Source organism: Monodelphis domestica, chromosome 5, assembly GCF_027887165.1.
Source record: "Monodelphis domestica isolate mMonDom1 chromosome 5, mMonDom1.pri, whole genome shotgun sequence".
In the NCBI taxonomy this organism is placed as follows: domain Eukaryota; kingdom Metazoa; phylum Chordata; class Mammalia; order Didelphimorphia; family Didelphidae; genus Monodelphis; species Monodelphis domestica.
Window position 1 is genome coordinate 159,472,057 of NC_077231.1, and position 14,183 is coordinate 159,486,239.

General features: G+C 32.3%; 1 protein-coding gene across 11 annotated transcripts in view; it reads left to right on the forward strand.

Annotated features, from left to right (window-relative positions):
* The window catches only part of CACNA2D1 (calcium voltage-gated channel auxiliary subunit alpha2delta 1), a 648,555-nt gene extending 635,224 nt beyond the window's left edge, over positions 1 to 13,331 (forward strand). For 6 of the 11 annotated variants that reach the window (XM_056799477.1, XM_056799479.1, XM_056799481.1 and 3 more), the window contains 2 exons: positions 485 to 567; positions 8,988 to 13,331. In XM_056799477.1, the coding sequence (XP_056655455.1) occupies positions 485 to 567; positions 8,988 to 9,104 (200 nt within the window). In that variant the 3' untranslated portion in view covers positions 9,105 to 13,331. Of the gene's footprint in view, positions 1 to 484; positions 568 to 2,630; positions 2,720 to 8,987 lie in introns of all 11 variants that reach the window. The other 5 variants (XM_056799476.1, XM_056799478.1, XM_056799480.1 and 2 more) reach the window with 1 other exon arrangement.
* Positions 13,332 to 14,183: the final 852 nt, after the last annotated feature.

Genomic DNA, 14,183 nt, shown 5'->3' on the forward strand with positions numbered 1-14,183 from the left:
TATAAAACCTACTTGAAGGCAAGAACTATTTAGGTTTTGGGTTTTTTTTTATTTGATCTTTGAAATCCCAGAACCTAGCATACAATGCCTTGAAAATTTTAGGCTCTTAATAATGGTTGATAGTGGGCCCGATTTTTCTTTAACATCTGTACTCACTGTCACATTCTTTGGTGACTTTTTTCCTTAAAAAATTAATTTATAGGGGGCAGCTGAGTAGCTCAGTGGATTGAGAGCCAGGCTTAGAGATGTGAGATCCTGGGTTCAAATCTAGCCTCAGACACCTCCCAGCTGTGTGACCCTGGGCAAGTCACTTAACCCCCATTGCCTAGCCCTTACCACTCTTCTGCCTTGGAGCTAATACACAGTATTGATTCCAAGACAGAAGGTAAGGGTTTAAAAAAAATTAATTTATAATGTTTCTAATGGACTAAATTTCTATTTCTTTGAAAGAATAATTTCATTTTCCTTAACAAGATTTTCTTAGCTGATGGACCTGATCCTTGTGATATGGTTAAACAACCCAGATACCGAAAGGGACCTGATGTATGCTTTGATGACAATAAATTGGTAAGCTTAAGCTTAATACTAAAATACTCCAAGACAATGATCAATACATATCAAGAAGAATAAATGAGATGTTTCAAAGAAATTGCAATCCTTATTTTAGATGAAATGTCTTAACCCTAATTTTTTTCTCATTAAACATGTTGTACTTGGTGAGAATGTTGATTTTTTCATTTCAATGTGTTCCATAGTTAACATAAAATTAACACTTGCTTCTTTTATCTGCATTTTCTATAAAAAAATTGTACTTTTATACACAAATCCTACAAATTTGGTAATGATGAATAGCAGAAACTTGTCTTTTGCTTATTATAAAGCCTCACAGAAAATTATCATATTTTGGATGACTGAAAATTTCTAAATGTTTTTCTTTTTATCTCTGCTTTCTTAATTCTATATGCTTCTTAGAAAACTTTTTAAGTTAGACTTACCAAAAATTTTATCAGGAATATTGATTTTTTATTAATTTTAAACTAAATAACAATTGTTACTTATGTTTCTATTACCCTTTAATTTCTTTTTATTATTGTGTGAATACAGGACAGATAAGTTAAAGAAAGATGGTTATCCTTGTTTTTATGGGTAATCAAAAACTGCAAATCAGAGATGGCCACTAAAATTGAAAACTCCTTTGGCATTAGAAAAATTAACTTAAATCGTAGTGCTGATAAGTTCACAAAAATATAGGCTACCTTTGAAATCAGTAAGTGCTGGCTTCAAATTGTCTTTAACACATTCTTGGTATACAAACATGTATTCTCCTTATCCAAAGCAGATCTTTGGAATTATAAGTTAGAGGAGATTTGCTAACCTGAATTTGCAGAAAAAAATTCAAAGTTCAGAACCCAAACCTCCCTGGATCTCTTTTACTGGATACTCTCATCTTTGTATTATATTTTTCAAGAAATTTAGTTTTTTGTTCCTAAAAACAGATACCAAGTCAAGATTTTAAAAAATATATATATTACCTTTCAAATTTGTTGTTCCCTGTCTTTTTCTAATTTGATGATAGTTTCCTACCAAAGTGAACATTTGACATTATTTTCTAAACTGAAAAAACAATCAAGTGAATTGTGGTCACAAATAATATATCCAATAAAGGATATATGATTTCTTAGGAGCCCAAGCCATCTTAATTTTATTTTGGTCTTTTAACGTTGCCTCTGTAAAGCTATTTTTAAAACTCTGATCTCCCTTTTGAGCCTCACAACAGTTTTGTAAGACATTAAATATATCCACATTTTACAAATGAGGAAACTGAGACTGAGAGACTTTAATCTAATTGTCCAAGGTTGCACATATAGGAACATATATCAGTGGGCAGTAAAAGAACTCTGTCTTAAAAAGTTCAAGTCCCAGACACAGAATTATAACACTTTGTCTCTAATTCACGTAATTTCTACAAATGATCTGGTGCATCCTCAATATTCTGTTTAAAGATACTGTAATTCTTGTTTGTTGTTGTTTAAAGTGGGGTATTTCTGAGTGGATTGGGCCACATTGCATCAGTTATACCTCCAAACTCCATATTTCACTTCACTATATGAAATTTGTTTCCAAAGCATGCTGAATGCTGCCTTAGGGATGCTATTCATTAAGGAGTCTTCACTCATCAGTTCAGCAGGCATTTGCTTCCATCTGGATAAGGTCTGAGATTAAATTACATTTAAGAATTTCATCAAAATAAAATACACAAGAAAGCACTTTTAAGAAAACCAATTGGAGAAATATTCAAATCCTTTGAAATTCAATAATTTTATGATCAAAATAAGAAACCTTAGACTGAGAGGATTTCTAAAAACATATTTCTAAACAATTACATTTAGGATTGTGTATGAAAGTACAACTCTTGCTCACTAGCTATATGTGTCAGTGTGTTAGTTGTGCATTTCTTTAATAATTAAATATTTTAGTTTATTTGCAATAGTCACTGAATTTGCTCTCGATGGATGCTCACATTAACTCTGCTAACTGCTGGCAAGTTGCATGGAATTTCATCTTGTATGTCTTTTTTTCTGTGTTTTCTTTCCTTTTCCTGTACTTGCTACTTTGCCCGTTATTATTAGGATCAACTTATATGTACAACGAGTCGTGCCTCTACCATGATGTCAACTCCTATCTTCATTTTACTTCAAGTTTTCATGTGGTGTGGATGGTCAGTTACTTTCTCTAATTTTTTTTTGTTGTTGTTCTTGGCTTAAGACTTTAGCAAATAATTTATATCCCGAAATTCAAAGAAACACAGTTTTGAAGATAACTTGGTTTCAACCATGAATGCACCTTAGGGGAAAATAATTATGGTTTTATTTACAGATCTTTTTCATAAAAACTTGTATCTGAGAACTTTCCATCTGAAATTAATATCTGGACCTGGCATTATATAGAAGACTAGATAATCACCTGAAGAATAAACTGTGCAATCCTTACATTATTCTTAACGTAGAAAGCACTATTAATGTTCTTTACCAACATTCTAGAGAATTGGCTAATAATGATTTAAGTAAAAATTCACATTTTCTATTTGTATACATCTTACTTAACCACTCTTAAAATTTTGCTAACACAATAGCATTCTTGATGAAAACTTTTTGTAGAGATACCCCAACCTCAACTCATGTTTTACCAACAACCATAAATATCACCTAGAATAAAAACCAAAACCTTCTTTATATGCATCTAGTTTACAAAATATAGGGTACACTACCACCAGGCCTATCCATTTTACAGGTTTTAAGGGTCTGCTGGGGTGTTCAGCACTGTTTACTGGTTTGCCAAATCACTTGTCCAAAATTATGACCCTTGACCAAGTTCAACTATCATTTTTGTTGTTGTTCCTGGCACGACATTCTTGTGCTATTTTTTCCGTTGCTGCTTATGAAAACTGTTTGTTTAGCATTTCATTTTGGTAAACCACTAGATGGAGATATGACCATTAACATGCAAGCAGTGATCTCATCAGAAAGAAGTGGGATGGAGGTTAAGGGGTGGGGTGAGAGAGAAAAGGCTATTCAAAATATAAACAGAAAAGGTTCGCATTGATGACATAAAGGTGCAGTTTTCAAATACTGGTCCGCGCTTCTTTCCTTAATGCAGGATGAAATGAAAGAGAAGTGGAGTCATTTTCCCCTGAGAACTCCAAACATTTTGTAAACTATAAGTTTGTTGATGTAATTATGTACATAATTTCACAGATATTTTAAAACAAACCATATGCAAACTAGTCCTTTGCAAAGTCTTATTTTGTCATTGCTGTATTAAAATCCCTTACCTTAAAGATGAGAAAACTGAGGAACAAGTGATTATATGAGTAAAAAAACAAAGTGATTTGAAAGTGTATAATCACCATTTCAATAAGTCTAACCTTTTTACCCTTGTTCATAAAGCTAATTTCCACCATATTAATAGGGATCTGGCTAGGTGTAATTGACAGTTTTACTGCTAATTCTCTTCTTGCCAAAGTCATTACAAAGGTTTCTTCATAAGTGTTGTTTTTAACAGCCCTACTAGTTAGATGTCAACAACAGTGAAAAAGGAGAAAAAATGATGCTGGGAGCCAAACAACATCATAAGATTGGAAGTACCTATTTTCAGGGGGGAAAAAATACTTATTTTAAAATGCAAGTTTGCAATGCAAGATTACAAGATTGTTTTGTTGTTTGTCATAGAGACCCAATTATTAAATTCTCTTCCTGAGGATCACCACTTTTTACTCAAAATGACATTCAAATTGACCATCGTCCTCATATTTATGAAACCACCTGTTCACAGGATGTGGAAAAGAGACTGTTCCCGCTGCTAAGCCCTAGAGAAGGGTGTAATGTGAAAAACGATGGACATATTTCCATTAGCAAAATTATATGCTTTGCTTTACATGACATTCCTACATATTAAAAAAAAAATACCATGCAGGTCCAAGGCATACATTTAAAGGATTGTGCTGTTTTTCAGATGAGACCAGAGGCTCAGAGGAAACAACTGATTGGTCCTTAAGCAAGTTTGCTATCTATAAAGAGTTGGCAGACAGTTATGCTAGTTGCAGATTTCTCAAAGATGAAACAGATTTAAGTCAGCATAGAATTGGCACTAAGGCAAAACTTGCTGATCAAGTTGCTGAACACAGTAATGGATGGCTCAGAAATATTCTCTCAAATAGGAGATTAGTGTGGGATAGCTCACTTCCATTCCTACTCTTATCAATCTATGGAGTGTCTATAGAGCCGCATATTCACATACCATTGTTTTTAGACTTATAATTTCTTTGGTAAAATGTCTTCTTAATGAGGAAATGCTCCCTATTAATACAGAGTTGCACCAGCTCTGGAATTTATAGTTTTGGGGCTCAAGGCACAAACAGGTTATGTGGCTTTCTAAAAAGCACACAGACTGTTATGTGTCTAAGGTAAGATTTGAACCCAAGTTTTCCTGAATGATAACAGCTGTCAATCCACTACAGGGCACTTGCCTAATCATTATTTTTTATAACTTTCACTGAAGGCTATATGCCAAGGTCTTTGGACAAAATCTAAATGAGAAAGGAAAAAAAGATGAAAGTAAAGACTTATAAGAAATTTAAATAAATAAAGCAGAACAAAACAACAATGTCATAGAAAATTCCTTCATACATTTAGATTGAATAAGTGAATGTAGTTTACATAATATCTATCAACAATAGTTTTAGAGATATGGAAACAATTGTTTAGGAACATTACTGAATAATCACACTAATATGGGAAAACTAGCTCTGAAAACAAAATATTTTCAAATAGAATAAACAAGTCTGTTAGATAAACAAAAATGTAACTTTAAAAACAAATCATTTGAAGCTAAAGTGCACCATATGCATTTAGTAATATGAGCATGTTTGATACAGAACTTGCTCCACTGATTCTTGGAAAGATGATTGGAAAGGAGTATTGGGAAAAGTTACCATTTTTTCCTTGCCTACACAGTACTACATTAAAAAAAAAATTAAAATTGCCTGGGATAATTCAAATATATACCCTGAGATATATATATATATATATATATATATATATATATATATATATATATATATATACCCAAGTATATAACCTGAAGAACAGGTTTGTCTTAACCAACCATCTTACTACTCTTCAAATCCTATTTAAATCATATCAAGAAGATGTAACATTGAAGAAGAAATGGGTTTGAGAAAAATAATTTAATCTCAAAATAACCCACTTAACAATCTTTGGGGAAAATCTGTTTTCTTAAAAAGTTAGTGATCCAGGGGGCAGCTAAGTGGCTCAGTGGATTAAGAGCCAGGCCTAGAGAGGGGTGTCCTGGGTTCAAATCTAGGCTCAAACACTTCCTAGCTGTGTGACTCTGGGCAAGTCACTTAACCCCTATTGGCCAACCCTTAATGCTCTTCTGCCTTGGAACCAATACATAGTATTGATTCTAAGATGAAATGAAAATAATATAATATAAATATTATAAAACTAAATATATATATATAACTAAATCTCTCTTTTCTTGGTATTATATATATATATATATATACACACATTATATATATATATAAGCTCATAAAATAGACCTTTGGAAAAATATAAATACAACTATGAACTACACATTTTCTTTAGGGCATGGAAGCAAGAGTACTGAGGTGTGCTTTATAAGAAAGAATGGCATGTAGAATCTTCAGAGATGAGTTCAGAGGAAATTCCAGAAGTGTTGTTTGTTTCCCTAGAGAGGAAGGACTAATAAAATTGTTTTTTTCACTATATTGGCAAGATAAATAGAGAGGTGGTTTGGGGGGCACTTGCTTTTTAAAATTTAAACTATTGCAGTGAAGTCAGTTAACACGAGGGGTTGTGGTATTTCCTGCCTTGGTAACCTTTTAAAAATGAGAGAGAACTGTTTGGTGAAGGTATAAAGTGTTCTGCATGGGTAATACTGAATGACAGACTTTATAACCTCTGAGAGTCCCTTCCAGGTCTACACATCTATGATTTAATATGTTTTGCTCACTCCTCCCTTTAAAACAGTACATGTCAGGTAATAATTGCCAATCTGAGTACATGTTGTAATGTGCAAGACGCATAGGAAAATACCACCAGGAAACTCAGTAGACAGATGTCTTGGTATGAATCAACATATAAGTCACGGAACCTCAAAGGGGGATTGAACTTAAATATGGACTCCCAAAGCAAAACAGTAGGAGTTCAGAGTATTACAGATTTAGAGCTAAAAGACAATTTAAAGTTCATTGAGTCCAACCTTCCCATTTTGCAGGCAGGGAAACTGAAACCCAGAGAGGTTAAAGTGACCACCCCAAGGTCACAGTGGCATCTAGTGTAAAGGCTGCCATTTGAACCCTGGTCCTCTGATTTGAAACCTAATCTGCTTTCCAGGACACCATCACATTGCCTCACCACACTCATTCACAAAATACGACGAGAAGAAAGTATGGTATAAAATGATACAAGATTTGAAGAAAGAATCCTCCTTGAAGATCAAAATGCATTAACATGCAGGCTTTACTTTAACACAGATTTTCATTCTTTTATAAAATGTGATAACATGTCAATTACATGATCTTAACCACATAATTCATTCCCTATTGACTAAACTTCTAATGTTGATTATATCCACCCATAGCTAATCCATTTCATATTATAGAAGACAGTCTGCTACTAAGATCATACTCAAAGACTTTTCAGCTTAACTAAGCTTAGTCACATCATGGAGTAATCACAGCAAATTATGGGAAAATTATCTCTGAAAACACTTCATTTAAAAGCTCCCATCCCCAAGTCACCTCTAACATGATAATGGTGATTAAGGAGTAGGACATCTGTGCAAGAATAATAATAGCTTACATTTATATTATAAATTTCAAAGTGCTTTCCAGACAACTTGGTATTGTAAATGAGTCAACATTTGTATGCTAATAACTCGTTCAGTTGAATCTAGCAGGATTACCTCTAGCTGAGAGTTAATTTTTTCACTTCCTACAGTCCTAGTGTAAGAGTACTGTAAGTCTATAAAATATTGAAAAATTTGTTATTTTTCTGATTATTCTTCTAGTCAACCACAACCTTTAGGACCTGGGATTCTAAATGGTCTCATATCTGAAGCAACTGGCAGTGGTGGGAAGGGGAAACAAGCACCAAAAGAGAAATTTTAAAGCCTCTGGAAAAAGTAGTCACCTTAAAATATCAAAAAATAATTCATTAACATATTATCAGACAGGAACATATTGTGGACAACTTAAATTTTCTATAAGATTCGGGATTCTTGTCAGGTTTCAATAATAAAAGATTCTGAAAACTAAGAAATTATTTTCAATCTCCCAAATTTAACATTATACAATGAGCTAACTGTTGAGTTTTGGAAAATATAAGTTTCCATAAAATTTATTATAAAGAGTCAGTCCAATGGAAACAAAAATTCAAAGGAAGAGTTAGAAAGGATTTATTGCCTTAACAGATATACTGGGTCTTTGGTGTGGTCCTGAAGGACCCATGGAAAGAATCTAGAACAATGTAAGATATTGACGATATTGGCATATAAAACACAAGACAACAAATTTAAAGGATAATTTGCTATTGGCTGTGGTAGAATAGAGATTCCTAATCTTTAAGATAGTCAGAAAGCAAATATCAACTGGTGGTAGTCAGTGTTGGAATTTATATACTATGAAATTTTCATCTCAAAATTCATGAATCAAAGTTTTTTTTCACATTCATATTTTATTTTTCAATGAAATTCGATGATTATTTTTCATGAAAAAAAATCCTACATGGGGAACATTCCTATATGGGAGATATATCTTGATATTTGGTCACTGTTATTGGGTATACAGTTTTGAAATGAATCATTTCTTTTATTATTTTCAATAATTTGCAAATCACACTTGATATTTGATAATTCTTTGAAAACACCATGTGCAAATATTTTGTATTGGGGAATTACTGAAGTTATTTGTTTACTATTGTTTTCATATTTCTGTGTACAAGTTTTCTGTATTATTCATGATTCTGAAATTACTACCATTGCTTGTCCTCCAACTACTATTCCTATGCTTGCTGATGTTTATGAAGAACTACCAGATTGAAAATAATGATTTATATGCTTTATCTCATTAATATGAATGAAGCTATCATCCACTAAAATTTTAATGTTTCACTCAACAAGACAAACAATGCTGAAGTTATCATTTTTACTTAGTTCTCAGAATCATCAACCGACAATATGAAGGCAGTTAAAGGGTGATAGTCACTATACCTTTGTAAAATAATTCCATAATACGTTAATGCTCAAGGAAAGTAGTTTCAATTCCATATAAAGCAATTCTTTAATGTGAGTTCAAGAAGTGGGTAATAATTAGCATATAATTTAGATTGTCGTGATAAATATTTTAAAGGAAATTATTTTGTCTTTTGTTTTCCCAACAGGAAGATTTTTCAGATTGTGGTGGGGTTTCTGGACTGAACCCATCGTTGTGGTCTATGATAGGAATCCAGTTTGCGCTGCTTTGGCTATTATCTGGCAGTAGACATTGCCAGTTATGACCTTATGAAACCAAAATCTGCATAACTGATCTCAAGACCCTGCCAAAACAAAAGTCCTGTTTAATTACAAAAGGGTCAATTACTCAGACAGCAGAAAATCAGCTGTTCTCAAAACAACATGGTATATAATTCTATGTGAAAGACTCATTAGGCACCCACAGTGGCTGCATGTTGGAGTGTCAGACCCTTAAACTTGTGTGAATGCTGCATCATCTATGCTGTCAAAGCAGAATCCTAGATGTTCTTTACTGAGGAATCGGATCTTTTTTGTTGTTGTTGGATCATTGATGAATTCATGCAAAAGGGCTCCCCCCCTTAAAAAGGTTTTCTTAATACAATCATTTCTCTAGCTTTTGATCTAAATATCAACTCATTTTTGCTCCTTTTTTTTAATCAGGATTTCCAGGAATCAAATTTATGTTACTTTCAAATTTGACTATTAAAAGCTTTAAATATAAGTTGTATTGAAAACAAAATCAAAGATGATTACAAGTGGCCAAATGAAATAAATATGATTACTGGCTAGTCTTTGACTAAACTTCACTGAGTGAAAATGCCTTATAAAGAGTGACTTATTCTGTCAAAATATATATTTAAAAGAGTGATCAGCTAAGTTTTGGGGGAATTGGTTGGTTTTAAACTGTTGGTTTAAATATTTTAAAAAACTATCAAATTACTGAACTAAAGGTGCTTGAGGGTTAGCTATTTCAATCATCTACATATTTTCCAGATAAATATCATCCCTTTAAAAGAACAGTTCAGATTAACGTCCCCTCTTTTCACAGTACAATTGTCTAATGCTAGCCAAATCTTTCAAAGTCCTCTAAAGAGATGGTAGGGGTGGTGGGTGGGATGGGAAGGGAAAAATCTTTTTTTGTCATTATTGAATTTTGGCTACCAAGGGTATTTTGCATGATGCTGCTGCTATTTTTTTGTTTGTTTCTTTTCTTCAATTGTAGAGTGTAGTCAGTTTTTAAGGTATTTGAGTGGTATTATTGTTAAGAGAAACTGAAATTTGCAATTCTAATGCACTTAAATAATCTTATATGATCTGGTTAAATAATGATATCTGAATATACTGTGAAATGAAAATGTAGAAAGATTGGACTGCAGTGAGGAATATGGAGAAATGGAATTTTATACAGATTAGTGCTTTTGCCTGAAAACCTGTGTACAGATATTTTAAGTATATAAATCAGATTTGACACATTTATTTTTAAAGAGCACATATATGTTCTCAATGAAGATTCATACCAGGTTTCCTCTCTGTTCAATTAAATGTTCGCACCTGCAGTTTAAATAAAGTCCTCTTGCTGGTTTTCATTAAAAATGGCCAGGTCAACTGAGCCAAATTTCCACCCAGTTCAATGAGATTTTACAGTAATCTGAACAAACAGGAAACCTTGAATCTATATGTATGCACATTAATACCTGATTGTGAATATTAAAGATTGATTTTTATATACAATTTCATTGGTGAAACTGAATGGTGCAGGAAATCATGACATTGCATATTGTAGTATAGGATAGAGGTAGAACAGTGTACTTGTTTCTAGTTTTCAAAACTAAACAGTATTCTGAGAGATAAACCGATGAATGTATAATTCTGCCGATTTATAATTTTGTTAAAAGCTACAATCTACAACATATAAAATGCATTAGTTCACAAAAGCAGAAAAACACCATGCAAAATATCTGTGTAGACATACATGTGTATGTATATACATATCTCTATGTATATACATATATAAAGTATATGTTGGAAGAGTATTCCAATCTAATTTTTTAATATCAAAATTTTACTGAAGTTGTCCATCATGTTTAACTGTCATACAGAAATCAAAGAGCATAACCAACCCCATGGCATAGCTTTAAAAGTGTTTTGTTGTTGTTGTTGTTCTGTCCATTACTGTTTGTCACTCTCCTACATACCCTTGGTTCCAATTGTGTCTGTTCCCTTTTTTTGTTTGTTTTTTTTCAAAAAAGGGCAATTTCCAATTTTAGTTGTCACAACAAATATTAATTTTTGCTACTAATTCATAATTTGATAGTGGTGGGCCCATTTATATTTGTTGTGACATGAAAGTTTTATCTTCCTTACCTTAATGAAAATGATGCCGATTAAACACATACACACAAAATCACTACCACCATCAACAACAACAAAAACAAGGAAAGGCAATCCCAAAAAAGTGAGAAGAAGTATTTGGAATGTTATGCTTTAGGCAGAATTAATTATTTTCTTCAAATGTTTTCCATTTGCTTTAGGATCAAGTCTAAAACCCTCAGGTAAAATTAGTTTCCCTATTTATTTTCTTGTTTGGAGAATATCAAAGTTCAAAATGCTAAACCAACTGCTTAAACTATTTTAAGTTAGCTAAAATATATAAATACTGATGTTGAATCTTTGCTAAATTCTATCCAGTCAGTGGTGATTTTGATGTTGGAAAAATATAGCAAGGACTCCCCTAGGTGATATATTTAAATAATAAGTATTTAAATTATGTAATTACTTCCAACATAGAATACTCTTGAAAAACATTTTAAAATACCATTTTCAGTGAGTAATGGGATTCATTCTTATTGAACTAATTACAATTAAACGTGGTATCCTATTCCATTTCTATTGGCATAAAAATACATTTTAGTGCATGAGCAGTTTATTTCTGTTAGGAAAAAAAAGTATATAATCTGTAAACCACATGCATGGTGATAAATTTCATAAGCAAAGTTTCTCTGACTGAAAAATGTCCTTGTGACTGCTGTTAGTTTTTAATCTCCTAGCATACTTTTCTAAGAGAAAAAAAAAACCATTCCTTCAAATTACAATGTGTGAAGTTGATATTTCCCTGTGAGTTTTGACTGTTGGCGATGATTTAATAGATTGTATATTATCAATATTTGTTTCCAAAGTATTTAAAAAAAAAAAAACAAGAGATGAAGAAAAGCTTTGAATATATTTGATTTACACCTTAATCATGCACCATCATTATAGATTCTTCACAAACCAAAATTACAATGATCCTTACACTGCTGTTAAATAATCAGTATAGGATTTAACATTAATGGCTCCTTTCTAGTTTCTTTATTTGAACAACCAGCATTACTGCCAAAACACCAATCGTGGTCCATATTTGTAACAGGTTTTTAACATGACATAGTTAGCAAGTTTGACTGAAGAGATTTTTAGGTCCTGGACTTATGAGATTTTAGTATGATCTTTTTCATGTTTCTAAATGCTTGAGGCTTTATTGCTTAACTTGGAGATAAAAAAAAAACACCACAGTGTTGCTGCCATTTGTAAGTTTTCCTATAATATTCCTTTTATTAACTCTAAACTGGCCTTACTGGATTCAAATAGGCAGTATCCCTTTTAAGTGACCTTTGCAACCCAAGTGTTACTTGCTGTTTGATGCTTTCAGTATGTTATGAATAACATTCAAACCTTTGTCCCCTTACACCAAAGCTTAACTTTTGTCTTAATATCAAATTCTTACCCATTGGTCCTGTGAGTTAAGAAGCTAAACTTGCTAGAATTATAGAGAATTGACATAGTGGGCCACTATAGAATGTCTGTGATGCTTTTAAAAAGTATACTAGAAGGACTAGCAACCCAAGTTTGCTCCAACCTTCATCTTATATATTCAGGGCTGAACTAAAGGCCAAGCTTTATTTTTACCCCAAAATTAGAATGTTAAATATTGTTAATAGTCAGTGTACACTACTGTAAACAAAGACAAAAAAGTGTCTGAAAATCAAATCCGGAGTTCCAACAACACTAATCTACTCTCAAGAAGGACTTATATTTGCATTGTTTCTTGTTATTTAAATAATCATCTCAAATGAATTTCACTGAGGCTAAAGGGATATACTGTCTTGTTTAGATGCCAACTGAACTTACAATGTGACCTGACTAAGTTGTCCTCTCTGTTGTATTCTATGGAATGTCTGGATCATGCTTTTGGGGATGTTTTTATTGAAATGCTCAGTGTGCATCCATTAAAAAAAAAAAGGTCCTGAGTTGCTCTAGGTGAGCAGTAGACCTTTTCTCCCTTTTATTGTGTTCTCTTGACACTTTTGTGGAACTTGACAAGCCTGAAAAAAAATTTTGTAAAAATTTGTATAATACTGTTATAAAAAGTTTATAATCCTAGAAAATGTTGTGTTAATTCTTGTGCAAAAAACTCAGTATATTCAGAATAAAATTTATCATTTGAAACCACCATACATCATGAATTCATTAATTATGTACGTAATTTCATTGATGAGAAGATGGAGCCCCCATCTAGAGGCTTTTGGAACATCGAAAAAGAGTTCCACACTATCAAAGTACATATATACATATAGATAACAACCACATGCATATGTGTATACATAGAAGCATATATATGTATATAATATACACACATGCATATGTTTGTGCATAGATATATTTGACACATACATATTTGCCTATATTGGGGAAATCTGTTTTACTTAAATTGGCTCATATGTGTATAGCATACCTCCAAACTTACTTAACATTTTGGGCTATATTATGGAAAAAAAGGCAGAAGTCATAAGCCATTGTTTTATGGACGTAAAAAAAAATATTACAAATAGTATACAATGTTAAAGTTTTAAATTAAATTTTGCAGGATTACAAATGTATGAATGACCAAAATTCCTCTGTAACAATCCCCTCCCCTAGTTCCATTTTACTTTTTTCTAAAAATATGCATCTAAAAATCCCATAAAAATGGGAATGAATGCATTTCCAACATAGCAGCTCATATGTGCCCCAGGCATTGTCCTCTAAAATATTATTGAGTTTGACACTTTCAGGTAAACTAAACTTTCTCTTTTGCTTCCTGGAGATTCCCATGTGAAAGCATCTGTGCCCTACACATAAACATAAATATCACTCTTAGAGGTAATTTTAAAATGCTCTTTATGACAACTATAATTATTCTTATTTTCATTGTAGGTCAAGTAGTTTTCAAGTAGTTGTTGAACATGACTTAGAATTGTGGCATATAATTTCTGACCAAGAGATTTTTATTGTTTCCCAGGTCAAAATTGTGAAAGAGGTCTTTAGCA